This window comes from Eptesicus fuscus, chromosome 3 (genome assembly GCF_027574615.1).
Source record: "Eptesicus fuscus isolate TK198812 chromosome 3, DD_ASM_mEF_20220401, whole genome shotgun sequence".
NCBI classification, from domain to species: domain Eukaryota; kingdom Metazoa; phylum Chordata; class Mammalia; order Chiroptera; family Vespertilionidae; genus Eptesicus; species Eptesicus fuscus.
In genome coordinates, this window is record NC_072475.1 from 70,986,401 (window position 1) to 71,008,748 (window position 22,348).

The window sequence follows — 22,348 nt, forward strand, 5'->3', positions numbered from 1 at the left end:
CTCCGCTACACCCACAGGCCATGCCCACCAGCCAATCAGGAGCGCATATGCAAATAAACCCAACCAAGATGGCTACGGCCACAGAGAGTAAGAGGGAGGCTTGGGTTTCCCCGGCAATGGAGGAAGCCAAGCTTTCTGCCTGCCCTTGCTGGCCTAGGCCTCCACTCAAGGCTACAAAGTTTCAATGATAGAAGATACATAAATCCAAACAGAAATGGCGACAGCCACGGAGCTAGAAAGAGCTGATGTTTGGTTTAGGCTAGGATTGCCCCCGGTGATGGAGGAAGCCAAGCTTTCTGCACACTCTGGTCAGCCCAGGCCTCCGCTTAAGGCTACAAAGTTTCAATTATAGAAGGTACATAAATCCCAACAGAAATGGCTGCTGCCACGGAGCAAGTAGAAGGCTTGGCTCCACTCCAGGCTACAAAGTTTCAATTGTAGAAGATACATAAATCCCAGATACCAGGGCCTTTGCTTGGGTCGCCAGGGGCCATGGCTGGCCTGCAAACCACCACAGGCCCCTCACCCAGGCTGCCCCATGCCCCAAGGGAACCCCCACCCTGATCTGGGACATCCTTCAGGGCAAACCAGCCGACCCCTACCCATGCACCAGGCCTCTATCCTATCTAATAAAAGAGTAATATGCAGATTGACCATCACTCCAACACACAAGATGGCTTCCCCCATGTGGTCAAAGATCCTGCCCCCATGTGGACACAAGATGGTCACCACAAGATGGCCAGCAGGGGAGGGCAGTTGGGAGGGACCAGGCCTGCAAGTGAGGGCAGTTGGGGGTGATCAAGCCTGCAGGGGAGGGCAGTTAGGGGTGACCAAGCCGGCAGAAGAGGGAAGTTGGGGGCGACGAGGCCTGCAGGGGAGAGCAGTTGGGGGGACCCAGGCCTGTAGGGGAGGGCAGTTAGGGGTGACCAGGTCTGCAGGGGAGGGCAGTTAGGGGCAATCATGCTGGCAGGGGAGCAGTTAGGCATCAATCAGGCTGGCAGGGGAATGGTTAGAGGGTGATCAGGCTGGCAGGCAGAAGCAGTTAGGGGCAATCAGGAAGGCAGGCAGTTGAGCAGTTGGGAGCCAGCAGTCCTGGATTGTGAGAGGGATGTCTGATTGCCCGTTTAGGCCTGGTGGAATCGGGCCTAAATGGGCAGTCAGACATCCCTCGAGGGGTCCCAGTTTGGAGAGGGTGCAGGCTGGGCTGAGGGACACCTCCCCCTTGCCCCCATGCATGAATTTCGTGCACCGGGCCTCTAGTTACAAATAATTACAGATACTTCTGTATTATACATCCCTGTTCATATACTTGTGGACATGTGAAAATATTTCGGTGGGATGGAGTCCTAGAAATGAAATCACTGGGTTAAAGGAGTGAATTTTAAAATTTTGAGATAACGCCAATAGCCCTTGAAAGAGGCTGCCAGCTTACACCAGTACCAACTGTGATGTGCATCAAAATCCTGAGATGCCCTGGGAGCAAGTTCATTACTATTGGAGGCATGAATAAAACTTGCTTTCCATGTTGACCTATATCCATGACCAGGTCACTGACCGGGTTTACAAGAGGTGCTGGAACAGTAGTTAGAAAACTTAAGCTGTATCTGAATCACCTGGAGGGCTTGTTAGAACAGTTGGCTGAGTTTTTGACTCATTAGGTCTAGGAGGGGGTCTGAGAATTTACATTTCTAACAAGTTCCCAGGTGAGGTGAGTGCTGCTTGGTTTGGGTGGGGTTTGGACAGAGATCTGTTTCAAAAGATCTCCAAGTGATTCTAAGGTATGGTCAGTCGAGAACCTTGGGATCACTTCTTCTGGAAAGAGCTTACCATAGAAGGATTTATTATTCACATGAGAATTGCTATCCAGTGGGTTTGTTTTTGTAACTGCTTAAAATTCTCACATCACACCACAGCCCAGGATCTCAGAACCAGAGGAGAGGCAAGCTCTTGAGCTCCTTCTACTGCCCCTGGACTGTGGGTAATTCCAAGAGCTACTTGGCCCTTCTCCATACCTCTTAGGTATTTGAGGCTTCCTCCTCAAAGAAGCAGAACTGACAATGACAGTACCAGGGGTGGAGGTTTGGATGCCTTACTCTGTCAAAGGCTTGTGTTCACGAGAGGCTAGCCATGGACCCTCAAGAGCCTGAGCTCCTTCAGATTCTTTGTTCTACCTGGCTCATTGCATTGGCTTCTGGCAGACAGTGACCCAGTTTATGCTTGAGAAACCCACCCTGGTGTTGAGTGGCAGCTGACAAAACAGCAGTCACTGGTGTTGATAGCTAAGCACCGACACTGGAAGTGTAGGGATTCCGGGTCTGTATTTCGAGCACCGCCAGGCAGAATCTGGCATTGCTCCAGCCAGTAGGACCACCCTGTGAAACTGTACAGGTGTTCAATGCACAACCCTGTAAGAAGCACTATACTCAAGGTAGGCAACTTTCTGGCAAATGAAGAAAGAGATGCCTTTTCCTTATTCAAAGGTCCCTTATGTGCCAGTGGTGGCCTTGCCATCATGTTACCAAGGATGGCATAACAGTCCCAGTGGGTCTCTGAGAACAGTCTTCTTAACTTGATATCATGGGTATGAAACTGGTTCTTTTGGCCACAGTTTGGAAATGGCACCAGGTGTTAGATCCGTGGGGTCAGACCAAACCTTGGTTCAGCAACCATAGTTCTTGAGTTCTGGCTAGGAAAGAATTCAGAGACAAGACTCAAACTATAAGAGAACATTTATTTGGAAAGTCACAGAGGTAGAAGTGAGTGGTAGAAGAAATAGGATCAGGAAACAAGTTACAGAAGCAAAAGAAGGGCCCTTGGAGCTTAGAAGTGAGGAGGGTAATGGTGACAGGCATAGGGGAAAAGGAAAGGGATGGGGAAGGCTCTGGCAGGCTCCCAGGAGAGAGAGCACCCTGGGTCTTCCTCCTAAGGGGTTTTAAGAAGATTTTAGGGGAGGTCCCAGGGGAAGATCTCAGTGGAATATTCAGCAGCTTTCCAGGTATGTCCTACCAGGGTTGTGGTATCCACTGATTGATTGACTGGTGCCAGGGCAGAGGGTCATTATTCAATGCAGTTGGTCCTGAGGTCAACTTTGGTTTCATTGTCTGGTTTTGCTGCTTTTCTGGGCCTGGAGCCAAAATATAACTCAGGCCTAGATATTATCTCTAGAGAGGAAAGGTTGGGGGGTCCGAATAGAATGACTAGCAATATGCTAGGGGAGGAAAGATCACCCTAGGGGCAAGGTCCCTCCTTACAATTGTCCGTTACTGGGCACCTAGGACTTTCCACCTAGGTAACCTTCCGTACCTGTACCATCATCCTTGCTCTGCTCACATCTGTCTAGCTGCCTACCACAGTTCCTTTCATTTTGCTCTTATTTTTCCCTTTCAGGAGAGATTTCTAATCTGACAAATCGGCTGAGAGAAGAAAACAAGAAGTTAAGTGAAATGGAAAAGGTCAAGAAAGAGATTGAACAAGAGAAGGCTGAAGTCCAGGTGGTGCTGGAAGAAGCATGTATTACCTTCAGGTAGTAAAGAAGATTTTTATCATTGGGATAAAGCAGAAGGTCTGCATTCCAGCAACAACAACAACACAGTGACACTTATTCACCTGTTAACAACATGGTGGGCATACCCAGTGCGTAGACTCTCATACTCAAACCTCAAAATGGGCATCATCGGGGGAAGGGGAGGGGCTTACTGGACGTTTGGACAGTCAGGCCTTTCCCAGGCTCTGTTGAATCAGAGTCTGCATTTTAACCAGATCCCTTGGTGTTTCATGTGCACATTAACATTTGGGAAGAATTGACCTAGAATATCGCCTCCTGTGTAGTAGAGGTTCAGTAAATATTTGTTGAATGTTGAAAACAAATATCCTCACACTTTCTCCTCTCTAAACGAAATCAATCAAAACACTTTTTCCCCCCCATAAAAATTTAGGTAATTTGTTTCTGAAAGCTCATTTTGTGCGGGCTGTGTGACAGGAATATTTTCAGTGGCATGGATTAAAAGTTCAGGAAAACTCTGATTTTAGCCAGAACTCAAGAACCACAGTGTGATTGAAAGGACTGCTGAGAAGAACATTTGTCAAAGAGGGTGAACTAAAAAGGTAGTCCCCCTGTCACAGTCACTAAGCAGTTAGAGCTGCAATACCACCTTTCTAATGGTTGAATTTCATTTGCTTGACCCACCCTTAGAATGAGCACCCACTCCCATTAAAACACACGCCAACCCCACTCACCCTCCAACAGAAACAATGATTTTTTTAGAAGACACAGTAGCCAGTTTTAGTCAGGGCTGTTTGGAAGTATGATAGTGGGAAATTAGTCTCCAGAGCACTGCTTTGTGCCAAGCAGTGTGTACTGCATTTATCTCACCACTACATTTCTGTGAGAACCCTGCCAGACAGAAGCCGTGTTCATATTTATTACCCTTGCATGTTGAGTTGTCAAGTGGACAGCACTTGACGCAGCTTTTGCCTTTTTATGCATAATTGTTTTTCCAAAGTCGCCTACGTCTTGTACAGAATCCTTGCAATTAGCAGTGCGGAGTTCCCTAGCAAAGCTGGTTCTTGTAAAATTGGTAAACCTTGTTTCATTTACTTATTCCCTTCACCTGGCTCTCTGGGCATTCTAGCTAGGGACTTTCTAAAGCTACCACCTTAACCCAAAGAAGTAAACTTCTATGGTAGAAGTTTCAAGCACCATGACAATCTGATGAGATTGGTCAGCAGTACCTATAGTCCTGTAGAACATATAGACATCTTGGCATATTCAATTAACTACCATCAAAGGTGAGACTACCAAGGCCATAGAACTCATACCATTCAGTACCACTAGATGGCACTCTATTCTATAAACATTTTCTCAAGTTTTGTCTTCAGCCACATCCATAAATACTTCATCAACTTGGACATGTATTTGTAAAATTGGGTTATTTATTTTCCTGGGTGAGCCTTTATGAGAAACTTTATCAGATTATCTCTGAAGTCACAAAACTCAAATTATCCCAGGTCACCTCCTACAAAGATTCACTTTCTCAGTGCAATCTGGAGGGTGAGAGGTGGCAGTTTCCCCCGAAGAAAGAAAGGGTACCATTCCCTAGGAGGAAATTGCTATCCAAGTGTTTGTTTTTTTTAATTTATTTTCTTTTATATTGAAGGTAGTGTTCAGAGAAGAGCAGCAAGACCTTAGCCATATTAAAATTTCTAACATCTTTCTTATCTTTGTTTTGAAACTTCTACTCAGTTTTAATTTTTAGTTTTTGTGGTATATTCTAATCACTCCTTACAAAAGACTACCATAAAAATTATTCCTTCTCTCAGGAATGTCTGCCAATTGTTAACTGACCATAGATTGTCATCACCCCTTGTGCCCTATTTAAAAAATATATGTTTTTATTGATTTTATAGAGGTAGGCAAGGAGGGAGAAACATTGAAGCAAGAGAGAAACATGGATTGGTTGCCTCCTGCACACACCTCCACCAGGGATCAAACCTGCAACCTGGACATGTGCCCTAACCGGGAATTGAACCAGCGACCTTTCAGTGCACAGAACAATGCTCAACCAACTGAGCCTCACCGGCCAGGGCCCCTGTAACCTTTATAAACACCTCCCTCAGTATTATCCAAGTGCTTTTTTGTCTTTTACATACATTTTTAAGAACAGGCTTTAAAAATTCAATCAAGCCCACATTTTAAAACTTGAATGACCTTTATAATAACCCTGGTAGTAATTGCCTTATCTTTAAATATTCAGAGGCCTAGGAGATCTCCCTACCTGCCAAAGCAATTCATATGAAGTAGTAGTAATAATTATGGTGATAATGACTCACACTGAATGTATGTGTCAAATGCATCCTAAATTCCTTTGTTGTTCTTCATATCACAGTATTTGGGCACTATTCTGTTTCTTGCTCTCTGAATGCTTTCAACTTTTTCTCTATCCCTCTGTGATATCCAGAATTAAAAGATTCCAGGTGGAATCCTCATGCCAGTTTGATACTTTTATTGATTCATCTCAAAGATGGGATACATTATAAAAAGTCGAGTAATAAATTTAAAGGTTTAAATAGAGTCATAGACAAGATTGGAATTTTATATTTTAAAAATGCTTTAGAACTCTAGTTCTTGAACTACAGCTGAAAACCCTAAGAATGTCAGAGCTATTAAGTGACATTGTTGGCAGTGCAACGGCACCAGGTGTTACACTGGTGGAGCCGGACCGGACCTCAGTTCAGTGACCTCAGTACTTAAGTTTCAGCTAAGAAAGAATTCAGAGCCAGGACTCAAACTATAAAAGAAAGTTTATTTAGAAAGTTGCAGAGGTAGAAGTGAGCTACAGGAAAAAAAGGTGTGGGGCGGGGCTTTAGGAAATGAATTCCAGAGACAAAAGAAAGGCCCTTGGAATTTAGGGAACAGACAAAGGCAAGGAATAAGTGCCGTGGGGGGTGGGGTTGCGGGGGTATAGTTATGGCTGGCACAGGGAGGGGAAAGCCTAGGTGTGCTCTGTAGAGAGAGCTGCACTGGGGTTGTCATCTTGGAGACCTCTGGGAAGGATCCCAATAGATTATTCATCAGTTTTCCAGGTGTGTCTCCACAGAGGCTATTTCCAGGTGTGTCTCCACAGATTGGTCAGCTCCAGGGCAGGGGCTATTTGTCAATGCAGCTGGTCCTGAGGCAGCAGTGTCAGTGTCTTGTCTGATTTTGCTGCTTTTCTGGGCCTGGAGGCCTGGTTCCTGCAAGGGGGTCTAACCCATATGACTGCAACATGCCAGGGGAGGCAGTCAGGGGAGAGTTCAAACCCCATGACCAACATATGAAAGGTCAGGGGTCAAAATTGCCTGACCAGAGATATGCTGGGGGAGGAAAGGTTACCCTGGGGGTAAAGTCCTTGTTTTCCCAGGTTTCCCCATTGCTAGGTACCTGGGGCTTTCCACCCTGGTGACCTATACTTGGCCCATCCTCCTTGCTCTGCTCATGTCTGTCTAACTTACCACCACCACATGACAGACAAAACTAACCACTGTTTCATCCTGTTCCCAACTTAAGGGACCTGATTTGACCTTCGATCTTTCTCAGAAACTCTAAAGAGCTACATTAGTGACATACCTTTTATAAAGAAAAAAAAATGTCCAAAGTGGACTTAATTTAGTGCTTTTTATTTATATACTAGAGACCCAGTTCACAAAATTCATGCACGGGGGGTGAGGGGGTGGGGTGGAGGGGGAGGGTCCTCAGCCCAGCCTGCACCCTCTCCAATCCAGGACCCCTTGGGGGATGTCCGACTGCCAGACATCTGGCAGTCAGACATCCCTCTCACAATCCCGGATCACTGGCTCCTAATCGCTCGCCTGCCTGCCTGCCTGGTCGCCCCTAACTGCCACCCCCTGCCAGCCTGATCGCCCCTCACTGCCTCTGCGTGCTGGCCTGTTTGCCCCTAACTGCCCCCCCTGCCAGCCTGGTCACCCCTAACTGCCCCCCCCCACTGCTGGCCAGGTCATCCCCAACTGCCCCCCCCCTTGTTGGCCTGGTCTCCCCAAATTGCCCCCCTCTGCTGGCCTGGTCGCTCCTAACTGCCCCCCCTCCCTCTGCTGGCCTGGTCACCCCACGCAACCTACTGTTCAGTCGTTTGGTTGTCCCTCACTAACCCCCCTGCCGGCCTGGTCACCACACGCAGCCTGCATGTTCAGTCACTTGGTCATCCCTCACTAACCCCTCTGCCGACCTGGTCATAGGCAGCCATCTTGTAAGGGTGTGAGGCTCAATTTGCATATTACCTTTTATTATATAGGATTTCAGGGAGCTCTGAAATGTAATAATGTAATGAAAGCAAGAATCTTCATTTCCAGCTTGAACTCTGAGATACTAAAACTGAACTTGAAAAAAAGCTTTCAGAAAAAGATGAAGAAATAGAAAATTTGGGGCATTTAAGATTATTTTGATGAGCAACAGTTGCATATTTTAGAACTCTTGATTGAACAGAGCTCACAGTGCTTGGCTATTTTTATGACCCCTGTTGGAACATTATCAAAGAAATTTAGGCAGTCTAACTTGAATCTTTCTAGAAAGCTTACCACCATTACTTATCAAGAATACTTCTACACAATTACTGTAAGTTTTTATAATTTTGTTTATACTTGAGCAGCTTCTATTTCCATACGAACCTCAAATACTCACCCACGAAAAACTCAATTATATATACAATTACTGTGTATACTCTGAGTCTTTGTATAAAAGAGTCTCTTTTTTAGGTACCCAAGAAACTGAAATGCAGTGGAGGAAAAGAACTAAAGATGTGATGCTATGTATTAAAATTAATGTCATATCAAAGTGAAATTTTCACATAGCCCTTGCCTGTACCTCTGGTCATTCATTTGGAGAGGAGAAGCCAAGAGCTAAGCTGCTTAATGAATCCCTGTTGAGGCAGCTGCATCCTAATAGTCAGGAAACTGAATTAGACAGGATTCGTGGGTGGCAGGCTCTTTTCCCGACTCCATCATTGCAAGCTGATGACTTTAGACATTTCACTTCTTAGCTTCTCAGTGAAGTGAGGGGATAAAAGCAGCCTCATACATGTCACAGAAGGTGGTAAGGAAGATCAGTAAGCTGATGTTGGCAAAGCACTTCACACTCTATAGATCAAAGGCACGATTATAAACATGGAATTAACTATGATTATATTATCTATCTGATCTGTCCCCCTAAGTCAAAGCCATGTGTCAGAAAGAAAATCATTGGAGTCCGAGGTTCAACGGGCAACTTGCTTTCAGTGCATTTGTTAAACATTAATAAAAAACAAAAAACTGTTAACATGTACTATTGAAATGGCTTCTTTCTCATAGCCCATTTTCAGACAAAAATCCCACAGGGGGTCATTTTTAAAAATGAGGATGTCAAGCCAAATTTGGGCCTTTGTGTGCTTTGCTCTCACTCATCGGCACTTTCCTCTCTAGGACTGACTGTGGTGATAAATTCTGGTCTACTTAAGAGGCTCTGAGTCAGTGGTGAAAATAAATTTTTTGATGAAAGGCAAAAATATTGGGCCTTGATATTTGCCCTACTTCCTTCTATGAGGAGCAAAAATGAATGTCTCCTTGTGTATTTAAAAACACACACCAAAAAGCACCCTCGTTTCAGGTAATGTCAAACCTGTGCCTATTAATAAACCGAGCTAAGGAAAAACGAATCCTCAGAGAGTCTGCATCTCATCAGGTCCATCTGAGTATCATAGAGCTATTCCCGAAGGTAATTATCTTCCTGCAAAGGAAGCCCGAGAGTCAAACAGCTAGGGCTGGAGAAGAAAGAGCGGAAGACTAGACAGGAGCTGGGAAAGAAGGGGCTGAAAAAAGAAGGGGCGGGTTGGAGGGAGGGGTGAGCTATTCATGGGTTTTAGTTAATGACTCATAATCACTATAATAGGTACATCTGGAAAGGAAAGATGAGCATGTCTTACAAAATTTCACAAATAGCATCCCAGGCCCCCTTCGAGTGGAATGCTCTGTGTGAGTCCCGATTGTATCAGAATGCCTTGGTATAATCCGACTTTAGGGCTAGGAGAGGAAGGGATATTAAGGGAACAATGGAATATGAGGGGAAAATTTGAGCAAAGCATAGGATTTCAAGCCATCAAAGATAACCCAGGTAAATTATAGAACTCAAGAGAAATATTGCCCGAGGCCAAGGTGAGGTTCTAGGTCTTATGTCCACAGAAGCCGTAGGTAACTCTACAGGAACTGAAGGAGGCCTCTGAGACAGGACCCAGGAAGCTGAAGGGACCACAAAAGCAGGAGAGAGACTCAGAGGCAAAGGCAAAACCTTGACTGCTTCAAACTGGGCAACTCACTCACCTCATTCTCTACGGTTCAGCTCACTCTTCATTCTCTCTGTGAGGACTGACCTGAGTGAGCTGGGCCTGGAGGCCTGGGTGGTGAAATGTATGAGCAGCTGGGTTTGCGTGTTAGGTGTTTTGCTTGTTCAGCAGATTTCTGAGCACATAATGTTGAGGAGACAATGTGCCTGCTATTTTAGCCAAGACTTCTTAAACTTTTATGGATGATAGGCCGTCTTTTTTTTTTTTTTAAATTTCTGCAAATGTTATAATTAGCATAGCTAAAGTAGGGAGGTGACAATGTAGTCACTGATGGAGGGGAGGAGCTTTGGTGGCTGGCTTTGATCCTCTCCACCCCAGACACAGGAAAGGAGGACTAATGTCAAGGACCAGCTTACAGGCCACCTGGTGGCCATAAATGCCATGTAAGTGAAGGCCTACCACAAGGCCCAAGATTGCGTTAAAAACAGGTACATCTGATTCTTTGGGGATCACCAATTATATTCTTCCCAACCCAGGGTATTCAAAGACATGCTGAAATGTGTGAGGGTTTTCTCACTGGCCTAGGGCAGGGTGCGCCTGGCCTGTATTCTAGTCTCTCAGATAGATCCAGAGAATTGCTATGGAAGGCGCTTTGGGGAATGAGGCATCGAAATTCCTTATTCTATCAAAATGCATTTGTTTGGTTCGATCACCGGTAGAAGGGTTAGGCAAATGTTTTCTGTTTAAAGCAGGTAGTAAATACTTTTGGCTTTGCAGGCCATCAGGGCTCTGTCACAACCACTCAACTCTGTGGTAGCTTAAAGCAGCCATAGACATTGGAGATCAAATGGCATGGCCAGATTTGGCCCATAACCCATAGTGCACCCACCACTTCCCTCTAGTCTCAGGTATATAGTAATGTGCCATCACCCTTTCACTCCATGTGGTCCACTCCTGTGAACTCAATAATATCACACTTTGCCTCGTGGTCTTAAGTTGTATGCACCACCTGACTTCAGTTCTTTTATTGCTCAAGTCTCTGCCAGAAGAATATGTTTAAATCTCCTCTCATTTTTAAGTAAAATATTTCATCATGTCTACAAAAAGCAGGATCTCAAACTCATACATGGCATTTAGTTAACAGAATGCCTTGTTAATAATGTAAAGCTGAATCATTTGTATTGTAATTAAGGAAAATCTTATATTTCTCTGATACAGATAAGCAGTATTGCAATAGAAAGGACCTATTGAATTGTCTATAGATTTTTCAAGTTTTAAGATTAATTTTTTTGTTGTTTTACATTTGATTTCTTTCCTCAAACTGTATTTTACATTTCTGGAGGTGAGGGAAAGGAACTTTTTACCATAATGCCCTAGCCCTGAGAGCTTCATTTTTTCTTAAAAATTCTACTTGGGGGAGTTTTCCTTGTAAAGATATCTTGACTCTGCATGAATTGTGATGATTGTCTAGCAGCCATTCTCTAGGTCTGCATCGTATCCAAGCCTCTTAACCACAGCACTTTTTATGTGTCTAGAGGCACTTATGAAGCTTCATAAACAACTGCAGGAAAAGGACAGCTTGAAACATTCAGTTTGTCTGCTTAAGCAGAATGTATCTCTGTATAGAGGATTTTGACACCAGACTAGGGATGCTATAGTGTTTCTGTGTAAGGAGAGTCAGCAGTGGCAAAAATGAGTTTCCCCAGTGGAAGACAGAGAGATGTCTTAAACCTTTTAGTGATGTTGAGTGTGCGTGTCCTTGTAGGAGTTATGGGCTCAGGCTGCCATAACAAAATACATGAACTGGGTGGCTTAACCAACAGAAATTTGTTTTCTCACACTCCTGAAAGTTATACGTCCAAAGTCAAAGTGTCAGCAAATTTGTTTTTTCCTGAAGCCTCTCTCCTTGGCTTGCAGATAGCCTTTCTCTTGCTGTGCCCTTTCTGTGTGCGTGCATTCCTGGTGTCTGAGTATCCAAATGTCCTCTTTTTATTAGGATGCCAGTCAGGTTGAATTAGGAACCATCCTCATGGCCTCATTTGACCTTAATCACCTCTTCAAAAGGTCCTATCTCCTAATACAGTCACATCTGAGGTACTGGGGGTTAGGACCTCAACATTTAGTCATAACAGTCTCTATTAACTTATATACTGACATCCTGATAGGATTCTGATCTGGGAACTGAACAAAGGACCAGGCCCTAAAGATAGGCATGAGAGGCTGACCTTAGCATATGGCAACCAGGAACATAGGGTTGGCAGGGGAGAGCTGCTAGTTCTGGAACCAGAAAGAGTTGTTCCCCATATATTTCCATAACTAACTACTCTGAGACCTGGTCCTACTAATGGAGAGAAGGGTGGTCATGGAAAGTGGTGCTTCCATCTGTCACCCAATCAGAAACCCTGGCCACCTGCCTATCCCCCTGCAGGCTACCCACCTTTCTAATTGGCCTTAGAGTTCAGGACATAAACTCAATGATAACTCAATGTGCAACCTAATTCTGACCCAGAATGAGTATGTTGTGCTGACAGGCTCAATGAAGAACAGAAAGGTTCTTTTCTCTTTTGCCTTATCTGTTTAGCACTCAGCCCTATTTAATAGAGTGAGCTTACAAGCACATGTTAGTTATAGGAGTTAAACACACCCACTAAAGCTTGATGACTTAAATTATCAAAGTTTGTTTATTTTGCTCTAGGTCAGAATTGGAGTATGGGTGGAGAGCAGGCCACTATTCTTCCAAGTCATTTCCAGGTTTTTCCCATCTTTTAATGCTATGACCTTCCATATGTGGCCACCAAGTTTGTCATAGATGGGGACGAGAGAGTACAGGATCACGAGGAAAAAATTTGTATTGGATAGGCTTGTAAACACTCTGCCCATAGTCCATCCATAAGAATTCAGTTACATGGTCCCAAATTCACTGCAAAAGGGCTGGGAAATGATTGGCATGATTTCCCCAAAATTTTTTCATTGCTTTTCTGAACACACATTTATTGTCTAATCTTCTGCCACTTTGCAAGTGTGATTTCAGCATAGGGCTTTGTTTATGAAGTAATTCAGTATCACACAGCAGTTGGCTTTCTCAGACAATCCTTTGTTGTCTCTCACACTCCCAGTGAGAGATAACCATGCTATTCGAGGAAAGTTAAGTTTCTGGAGGCCATTGGAACAGCATTGCTGGAGCTCAAGACTTGTTTCTACCTGGGTAGCTCCTTCTTGCCTTGTTCAGACATTTTGCATCATTGAAAGTGTTTAAATACTATGGCTATCTGAAAGAGCATTCTTCCTTCACCCGTAGCCACTTTATAAAATACAGATAATTGCCAAAGATTATTCTTTGGGGGAGATCCTAAGACAAGGCTAAGTCTGCCCTATAGGAATCCACCCAAAGATTCCGGTTGGTGCTTCCCTTGATTCTTTCAGGAGGTTGGCCTGGGAATCTCAGTCTGTTATGATAGACATGTGCTCATTCACCAAACCCTTCAACCTCTGTGCTTTAAAACCGAAAACGCTTTAGACTCATTTTGTTAATTACCCAGAATTTTTCTTGAATTTTAATGCTCTTCTGTTTCCTAAACTGTTATTTACACAGCAGGTAACCTTTCTTAATTTGGGTGCATGATTTTCCCCCCTGAATGTTATTCTAAAATTAGGAGGAAACAGCAGTGTGTGCTATTGACTCTCTGCAGTATAGTCTGGATTCTGAAACCAGGAGCAGAATTGAGGCTACCCAGCTGAAGAGAAACATGGAAGGGGTCCTCAATGAGATGGAACTCCAGCTTAGCTGTGTCAGAGGCAACCAAGTCTCTGGGCCAACTTCAGATTGAAGTCAAGGTATTTTCAAGTTGTAATATGGGGGTGGGAAATGCCTCTGATCATGGAAGCCAACCAATCAACAGATTCTATTGAGCAATAAAAGTGGGGACACAAATCAAACCCTTCAAGAGAGCGGGAACATGCTTAAATTTAAGTTGGTGGAGCTTTCCTCAGAACATGCATGCACAGGTGCGTATTCCGTTGAACTCAGAGGGCCCTGTACCCCTTGCCCATGTTTTCTCTCGCAGGACCTGTGGGTGCAGCTGGACGACTGCACACACCTGAATAGTGAGCTGAAGGAGCAGGTGGCTATGGCTCAGCGGTGCAACTCTCTTCTCCAGTCTCAACTGGAGGAACTGAGGTCCTTGCAAGAGCAGACAGAATGTGGGTGCAGGCAGGTAGAGGAAGAGCTCCTGGAAGCCACAGAAAGGATCCATCTTTTCCATACCCAGGTGGGGCCCATAAACTCTTCTCATTACCTGCGTCAGCTGGTTAAATGCAGTGGTTTACACACACCAGTCAACCTGCGGCCATGCACAGTTGCCATGTTAACCCTGGGTGTGGCATGTGAGGCACAGGGAGAGCCTTTGGCTTCAGAGCAGTGGTCACTCTTTATTTATTCCCCAGTGTATGAGTTTCCTAGCGCTGCTGTAACAAAGTACCACAAACTGGGTGACTTGAAACAACAGAAATGTATTCTCTCACATTTCTGAAGGCTAGGAGACTGAAACCAAGGTGTTGGCAGGGTCATGCTCCCTCTGAATCTCCTAGGTGACCCCTTTCTTGCCTTTTCCTAGTTTCGGCCATCTTCGATGTTCTTTAGTTTATAGATGCATCATTTCAACCCTCCACCTTCACATGGCATTCTCGCTGCGTGTCCTAACACCATCTTTCCTCTGTGAACATCTGTCTCTGTCCAAATAGTCTCTTTTTGATAAGGACATCAGTGATTTTGGATTAGTGCCACACTGACAACTTCAACTTGATTACTCCAAATAAGGTAACAGTCTGAAGTACTGGGGATTAGGACTCTAACGTATGTTTTTTTGGGTAGGTTCACAATTTGACCCATAACAGTCTTCTGCCAGAAGAATGGACTGTCAGGGCATTCACAGGATGCTAGGGAGAGAGAGATGAACATTCCCTAGTGTTCCAGAACTTCTTGCCTGCTTCTAAGCCACATGTTTCCCAGCATTCCAGGATTAAAACAACAACAACAAAGGACATTAGCAAGAAAACCTCCTGCTTCAGGGCCAAAGATAGCTAACAGTTTTGAGTTGCTGCTGCTGTGCTGTCAGAACTTTGGCTTCTCATGGAAGGTTATGTAAGTGACGCCAAGCAAGAATTCTTAGAATATTTGCCATTCTTATAGGATCAGGAAGAAAGTCATAGTGGTAGGACAACTGTGTATAGTAAATGGGTCATTCAACAAACATTTTAGGGCACCCACCAACAATTACTTGGACAGGTATACATAGGATAGATACAAAATGTCTCTATTATCCTAAAAGTGTGACTCTTGTGTTGTAGCAAGCACATCCCTACAGACAGCCTTCCCTGACCATCCTAGGCTTAGGTAGATGCACAGCATACTTAATCTGAGTCATGAAGGATAACTAAGTAGCCAGCCAGGTAGAGAGGAGTCAAGGGCAGAGGCATGGGGAGAAGAGGGAATTGTGAACGTTAAAGGAAACGGATATACTCACTAGAGCATGGGGTGAGGGTGGGACAGATCAACAGAAATGATGCTAGGTAAGAGCCAGGTCACCAGGGACCTTGAATCTGAGACCAATGGATTTCTGAATTCTGTCTTGTGGCTAATGAGAGTCTGCTGTGGAATTTTAGGTAGTTGAAAGTGAAGTTGTTAGATTTATATTTTAGGAAGTTTTACTCTCATGATTGCTATGAAGGGTGGGTTAAAACAACTAGAGGAAGAATTGCCATGCTCTGGGGTATTTAGAAATGTCTGCGCGGTCATTTTGGTTTCCACAGCGACTGGGAAGTGCCACTGAAATTTAATGGGGAAGGTCCAGAGATGCTAATACTCCTGCGAGGTGCAGGATAATCCTATATCTCAAAGACTCTCCCCTCCCAGAATGCCAATTGTGTCCCCACTGAGAAAAAGGGAAGTACACACAAGAGCGTACCAGCTGGAAGGCACTGCAATCAGGATTGTGTCCATGCACATGACACAATCCTGTTTGGATAACATGTGGTATAGAACAAACAGCCTGTAGGTGACATGTGACTCCCAGCAGGGTAACTCACATCAAATGCTCTCTTTCTCTCAAGAAGGCTGATCTAAATACAATGAGTGGGATTCTTATAAAGTAGAATATCAAATTTTTTAAAACTAAATCATTCACTATCTATAGTACTTAATAGCTATGGGTAACAAATCGTTTGCCATGCATATTATAACTGATAATGCGCCAGTGAGTCCCTATATGATGAAAACCTAAAAAAAGAGAAAAAAAGAAAAACCACCAGCCTAGTGAGAGGTGAGGCCATCAACCACACATAGAGAGGAGGATTGGATGGGGTTGAGGGGGACTAGGCAGTAGAGAGAGCTGGTCTCTATGGCACATTTCTGAAAATGTAGGTGTGTAAGAGAAGCTACCACAAAAATGCAAATTCTCAGGTCTCACCCCAGACCTATGGAATCAGAAGCTCTGTGGTGGGAGCCAGGAATCAAGCGAGTTCTCAGGTGATGCTGCTGGTCTAGGCACTACCTTTCACCCAGCATATCTAGGGGATACTATATTGCACCTAAGGACCCCTCCCCCACATAAATCACGTGGGGACACCCTGCAATGACTAAAACACTGTCAGTCTTCTGATAACATAATGAAGCTTTTATGCAACCTTCGTAGGCCCTTCTGAATTCTCAGACCTCTAAAACAAACATCTGAGGCCAAAGTTATCCTTGGCTAATTACATGTGTCCTTTTCAAACCTGATCTGTGACTGTCTAGATTACCTTTCCACACAGTACCCCTTAAACCTGCTTTTTCCAAAAAAGAACCAATTAGAGAGTCATTCATCTTAAAAAGGTTTTTTTCATAAATTTATTTTTAATCTTTAACCAAGAATATGGTTTTGTATTAATTTTAGAGAGAGGAAGGGAGAGGGAGAGAGAGAGAGACCGAGAAAGAAACATTGCTTGGTAGGCACCTTGACCAGGGATCAAAACTGTGACTTTTTGGTGTATGGGATGACACTCCAACTAACTGAGTCACACCAGTCGGGGCTCAGCTTGCAAAGGTTTTAACCATTATCTCCCTCACAGATTAGCTGATTCTGTGTACAAACAAATCACTTTTAGCTTCCTATACAAAGATGTCATTTCCCAGTAAAGTGCAGTGAGCATCCAGAATATACTCCAGAAAAACACACTGACCCACCCCAGGCCACATCCAAGGCAGTGGGAAGCCTGGGGGTGCCCAGAGCCTGGCTGTCCCTTAAGGACAGAGGTTGGCAGCCTTGATGGAGATGTTTCATGCCACCAGGAAAACAGGGAGGAACCTGTGGGGTAGGAATATCTTTCTTTCTGTTTCTAAGGCTCAGTCCTGCCACCGAGAGAGACACTAGCGGGTGGAAAGTGAAAGGACAGTGAGGAGAAATAAAAAATAGAAAGCTCGTGTCTTTTATACACACTCTCTATGCTCAGGTTTCATACTTTCAGAAAATCTGTGCTTCAAACGTGGACCAAATAGCAGTAAAAGGAGCTCCAGCCTCTTGTCACACCCCAGGAAGGAAAGAATTAGGACAGCACCAGCCACAGAACAAAGAATCCTCCCGCGCAGTGTGGTGGCGGGGAGCTCATCTCAACGACTTTCCACCTCCTCACTGCAAAGCCCCATAGGAAAGGGAGGTAGATAAAGAGGAAGATTGTTGTTTCCTGGAGCATCATGCTGGACACTGAGTGTTATTCCCCAGCCCTCTGCTCCCCAAGGTCGGCAGTTGACCCTGACTGCTGCTCTGGGACATTTGTTCTACCCCATCAAAGAGCTAAGGCAGAAAAATATTGTTCAGCAAGTTGAAAACCAAACACCTGTCCCTGGCTTGTAGGTTACCTGAATCCCTTTCTCCTTTCTGATTCAGGCTGTCATCTCTTTGTTACTGAATGGTTGAAATTGCTTCCATTCAAGTATGCCTTTGATGGCAAGAGGCTTTTCTAACGTGGCCTCCTGGGGTTGGAAATGTTGCTGAAGTGAGTGTGGCTGACTAGAATAAAACTCAGCCTTGGCCTGAGCCCTGTCCCATTGCCTGTCCCAAACATATTAGCTTGTGTTTGCATCGCTGGTCTCAACTTGCCTAACGAGATGGCTGCTTTTCCTTAGAATACAGGTCTCCTCGGCCAGAAGAAGAAACTGGAGGTTGATGTTGCCAGGATGCAGAAGGAAGCTGGAGAAGCCGTGTGGAGGTGTTGAAATGCAGATGAGAAGGCCAAGAAGGCAGCTGCTGAGGTGGGTGCATTGACTGCCTGCTCACTCCTGCCTTCCAGGGTTGTCTGGAGCAGTAGCCGCTGGTCAGAGGCCAAGCTGCAGCCAAAAAGGATTCCTTTGATTCTCCAAACAGCCAGGAGGAGGTTAGCTCACCCCTCTGCTCTCTGTTCCCATTTTGAGGAATTAGGCCAATTAACTCCTCCCCTCCAACCTCCTAAGGCAATGAAAAGGAGCAGTTGAATTTCTATAAGCAAAACCTTATCAAAGCAAGGGATTTTTTTTAAACTTAAGCCACTTTGTGCTGTGAATTGATATATCTAATGTGTAGAAACAATTCTTCCCGTGTTTACTTACAAATAGCTATGTTGCTAGAGTGTGTAGCGGTTTTATGATGATGCTTATTTCACTTATTTCTTACAAGCCGTACTACTGCTCAGGTAGCAGAATAGGTTGATAAAGAGGGGCTTCAGGGTTGGTGTGTGCCTTCTTTATTTACAACTTAAAAGTTGCTGAGGGCGGCACTTTTCCTCAATGACACTCAGCTCAGGGTTGCCCCCAGCCTTGACTGTACCTTTGTGGGAACAGGAGAAAGGCCACCCTCTGGGCACTCTCTGTGGGCAGATGCAGAGCTCCTCTCAAAGGATAAGCAGAAGGAAATGCTCACCAAAAAAAATTCAGGAAGGAGGGTGGAGGGGGAAGGTGGACCCAGCCTTGCAGGCCCCCGCTGAGTGGCGTGGGCTTGATTTCAGCCTCTACTCACCCCAACCCCATCAGGTGATTCTGTGTAGTCCAAACAACCCACCCTAGGCAGCAGCCTTGACCTTGCTGGATGAATGGAAGCTGCTCCTCTTGCTGAAAAGGGTATAGATATTGGGGAGGGAGACAAGATAGTCAATTCAATTTTACATTTGTCATTTTGAAATTCAGATGAGGGGAAGAGCTTGTGTCTGTGTTTGCCTGAGTTATTTAGCCCTTGGGGAGCTGAACAAAACTTTTGCACCACAACCTGGCTACCTAGTCACTGTAGGATCGGGAAGAATGGAGAAGCATGCCTGTCACTCGCCATTTTGTATCAAGACAGACACTTCTGCTCTCTGATGGGGAAAGGGGTGTGAAAGCTTGAAAATGTTTGGCCAAGGGAAAAATAATGTGCTTAACATTTATGCAAATCCACATAGATAGAAAGGAGTAAAAAGAGCTTCTAGATCTGCTTGGTAAATTTATGTAGTCATACATTATGAAGACTGTATCTGCTTAACTTTGCTTTTTATAGATTTTTTTGACTAAGTTGAAAAATGAACTCACTACCTCTCACCACCCTTGAATTTTCCAGTAGTTTAGCTCTGAGTCCCAACCTCACATAACAGAGCCCAAAGCTGCCTTCATAATTTATTCTTTGCCCTCACCATCTGCATAGACGTCTCACACTTAAATTATACAGATGGTTGGTAACCTGATAGACAGAGAAGCTTTGCCTGGGAGGATAGTGTTCTTACATTAAATGCACTGAGAGATTCAGGAAACAGTTCTTAATAATTGCATCAAGACACTAAGCCCTTGTATATATAGCCAAAGCCAAAAGCGGGCTTCACAAGCAAGAATTAACCTACCATGTGCCAGGTTATTGGCATGCAGAACAGCTGTTGCTGCCAAATTCCTGGAGCCTAAACTTGTTTGCAGTTGTGAATCATAGAATCATAGAAGTGAGTTGTGAAAAAGATTCTCATAGGCACTCCACACTTTTTCCTGGTGCATGATGTCACAGGACATGTCCCAGTGCTTTGGTCAATTAAAAGTTCTTGCTTCGCCCTGGCAGGTGTGGTTCAGTTGGTTGGAGTATTGTCTCGCACACTGAAAGGTCATGGGTTTGATTCCCGTCAGGGCACATACTCAGGTTGCGGATTCAATCCCCTGTCAGGGCACATACGGGAGGCAACCAATTAATATTTATCTCTCACATTGATGTTTCTCTCTTTCTCTCCCTCTTCCTCTCCCTCTCCCTTTCTTTCTCTCTGAAATAAATTTTTAGAAAATTTAAAAAGTTGTTGCTTCAGTGGCTCATCTTACTTTTAGCATAGGGTGTTGGTAATAATGTCCATATGGTACTTCATCTTTTGTCTGTTTCCACCACCCCTCACCCTAGTTTCTTCAGTAGCTGCTGCTATCTTGAGTGCCTTTTCTTCATAAATCTGAGGGCCACAGACAGTAGGGAGAGCCTGATGGGAAGAGATTACATACACAGAAGCAAGGCATGACATCTAGTTAGATCAAGAACTGAAGATTGTGGATAGAAATGTTAAGATCAATTGGCTACCAGATGATCTCAGTCTCTTTCCTGCTTTTCTAGGTAGCAAACATGTCAGAAGAACTGAAGAAGGATCAAGATGCCAATGCCCACTTGGAGAAGATGAGAAGTAATATGGAGCAGACAATTAAAGACTTACAAAAAAGGCTGGATGAAGCTGAAAAGTTGGCCTGGGTAATCATGGGGTTTTCCCAATTCCCAATTCAAGCCCACATTGTCTGGAATAACACCAGATAATCCATACCTCCCTTATCACTTTTGCTTCTGGTGTTTTCAGATCTCTAAGAGGGTCAGATTTCAGTGTATTCATTCTTTCTTGTTCGACTTTGGGCCATTTCTCTTGGACTGGATTAAATCTGCCTTCCCGCTTCTTGCTTACCTGCAATGCATCTCTTCCCATTCATCTACACCAGCTCTGGACTCTCCAGAGCCAGGTGACTTCCTGTTCCACACACTCCCTCACAGTCTTGCTTTTGTTGCTTGCTTGGCCCATTTCCTAACAGCCAGAGAAGGGAAACAACTAAATCAAGTATCAAGAAAGACAGAGTGAAGATATAGTAAGGGCTGACAGAAATGATGTAGTACCTGCCTTCAGGGAGCTTAAAAACAAATAGAAAGACCTATCTTGAAAATAGGATTTTTAAAATTATTGAATCAATTTCAGTGACTCTGTACAGGTCATGTGACAAATGCTACAAGATGGAAAGAATATTTGACTGGGATTTGATGGCTCAGAAGGACCTCTGAAAAGTAAAGTATTGCCTTTGCTCATTTATGGTGTACCCATACAATGGAATACCAATGTGCATTTATGGTACCATATTCATATAGTCACACTGTTTTACAAGGAATGAGGAAAAGCTCTATAATGTGTCCTGGAGACCATGCCTACAGCATAATGATAAAAGGTGCAGGCAATGTGGAGAGTGTAGTCTTTTGTGCAAAAAGGGGGGAAATATGAAGTTATGTGCACATATGCCTATATTTTAAAAAATAAATGGTGACAGAATAAAACAAAGACTAATAAAAACAGCTGTTCAAGGAGGGGGATGCAGAGATAAAAGTTGGACCTGCTGAATGCACCTTGTTGTTTGATTGCAAAATCATATAAAATATTTATATGCTTCATAATTAAAATGTTTAAATCAAAGAGGACAATAAAACAAAGCAATCCCTAACATTTTAACACAAATGGAAGCAAACGAAGCTAACTGTGGATCAAGCTGGGAGGCACAGAACACAAAGAACAATGATCCCCGTGACTTGTGAACACTGTGCTGTTTGTACATCTCTCACGAAGTCAATCTAAGGCTAGAAAGAAAAAAAAAAAAAAAGGCAAATGAGACAAACTGCACTCATAGTTTCAAAATAAGATCTTATTATTGCTATTAGCAATAATACTAATATAATTATTTATTCAACAACATATATAAGAACCAAGGTTTTTAGGATAAAGAAAAAGCATATAGGCATAAAATCAAAGAACTTAGAATATGCCTTTTTTTTCTAAAAAGACATAAATGATACTGGTATTTCTAACTCAAATTTAAGATGACAAGATTTAATTTTATTTCCAATTGCTGTTTGTCCAATATTGAGGCCTAGAACTAATGATAACTCAGTAGCAATGAGCTCCTAAATATCAGAGGATACTAACGAGTTACAATTAACTTTCTTTAAAACATAATCACCATATCATCTTACCTAATAATAGACAATCATGTAAATTGACCGTACCTCCGCTATGCCCACAGCCAATTAGAGTGAGTATGCAAATTAGAAGGCCAAAGATGGTGGCTGCCCAGCTGCTTCAGGTGTGGAGTGGCCAGGCAGGGCAGGATGCCTGCTATGAGAGGGAGGGCAGGGGGGCGAAGGGATCTACAGGAGCAGAGTGCTGCAGCAAAGACAAGACTGCAGACTCTGGAGTCTGCAGCAAAGACGAAGAAGGCAGACTCTCGCCAGAGCAAAGGCCTG

At 44.1% G+C, this 22,348-nt stretch overlaps 1 protein-coding gene across 1 annotated transcript in view; it reads left to right on the forward strand.

Moving 5' to 3' along the window:
- The window catches only part of MYH15 (myosin heavy chain 15), a 165,839-nt gene that overhangs the window by 127,201 nt on the left and 16,290 nt on the right, over window positions 1-22,348 (forward strand). The window contains 8 exon segments of the mRNA XM_054709813.1: window positions 3,388-3,523; window positions 7,815-7,919; window positions 13,460-13,472; window positions 13,475-13,593; window positions 13,595-13,640; window positions 13,871-14,074; window positions 17,965-18,090; window positions 20,417-20,559. Coding sequence (XP_054565788.1) covers window positions 3,388-3,523; window positions 7,815-7,919; window positions 13,460-13,472; window positions 13,475-13,593; window positions 13,595-13,640; window positions 13,871-14,074; window positions 17,965-18,090; window positions 20,417-20,559 — 892 coding nt within the window.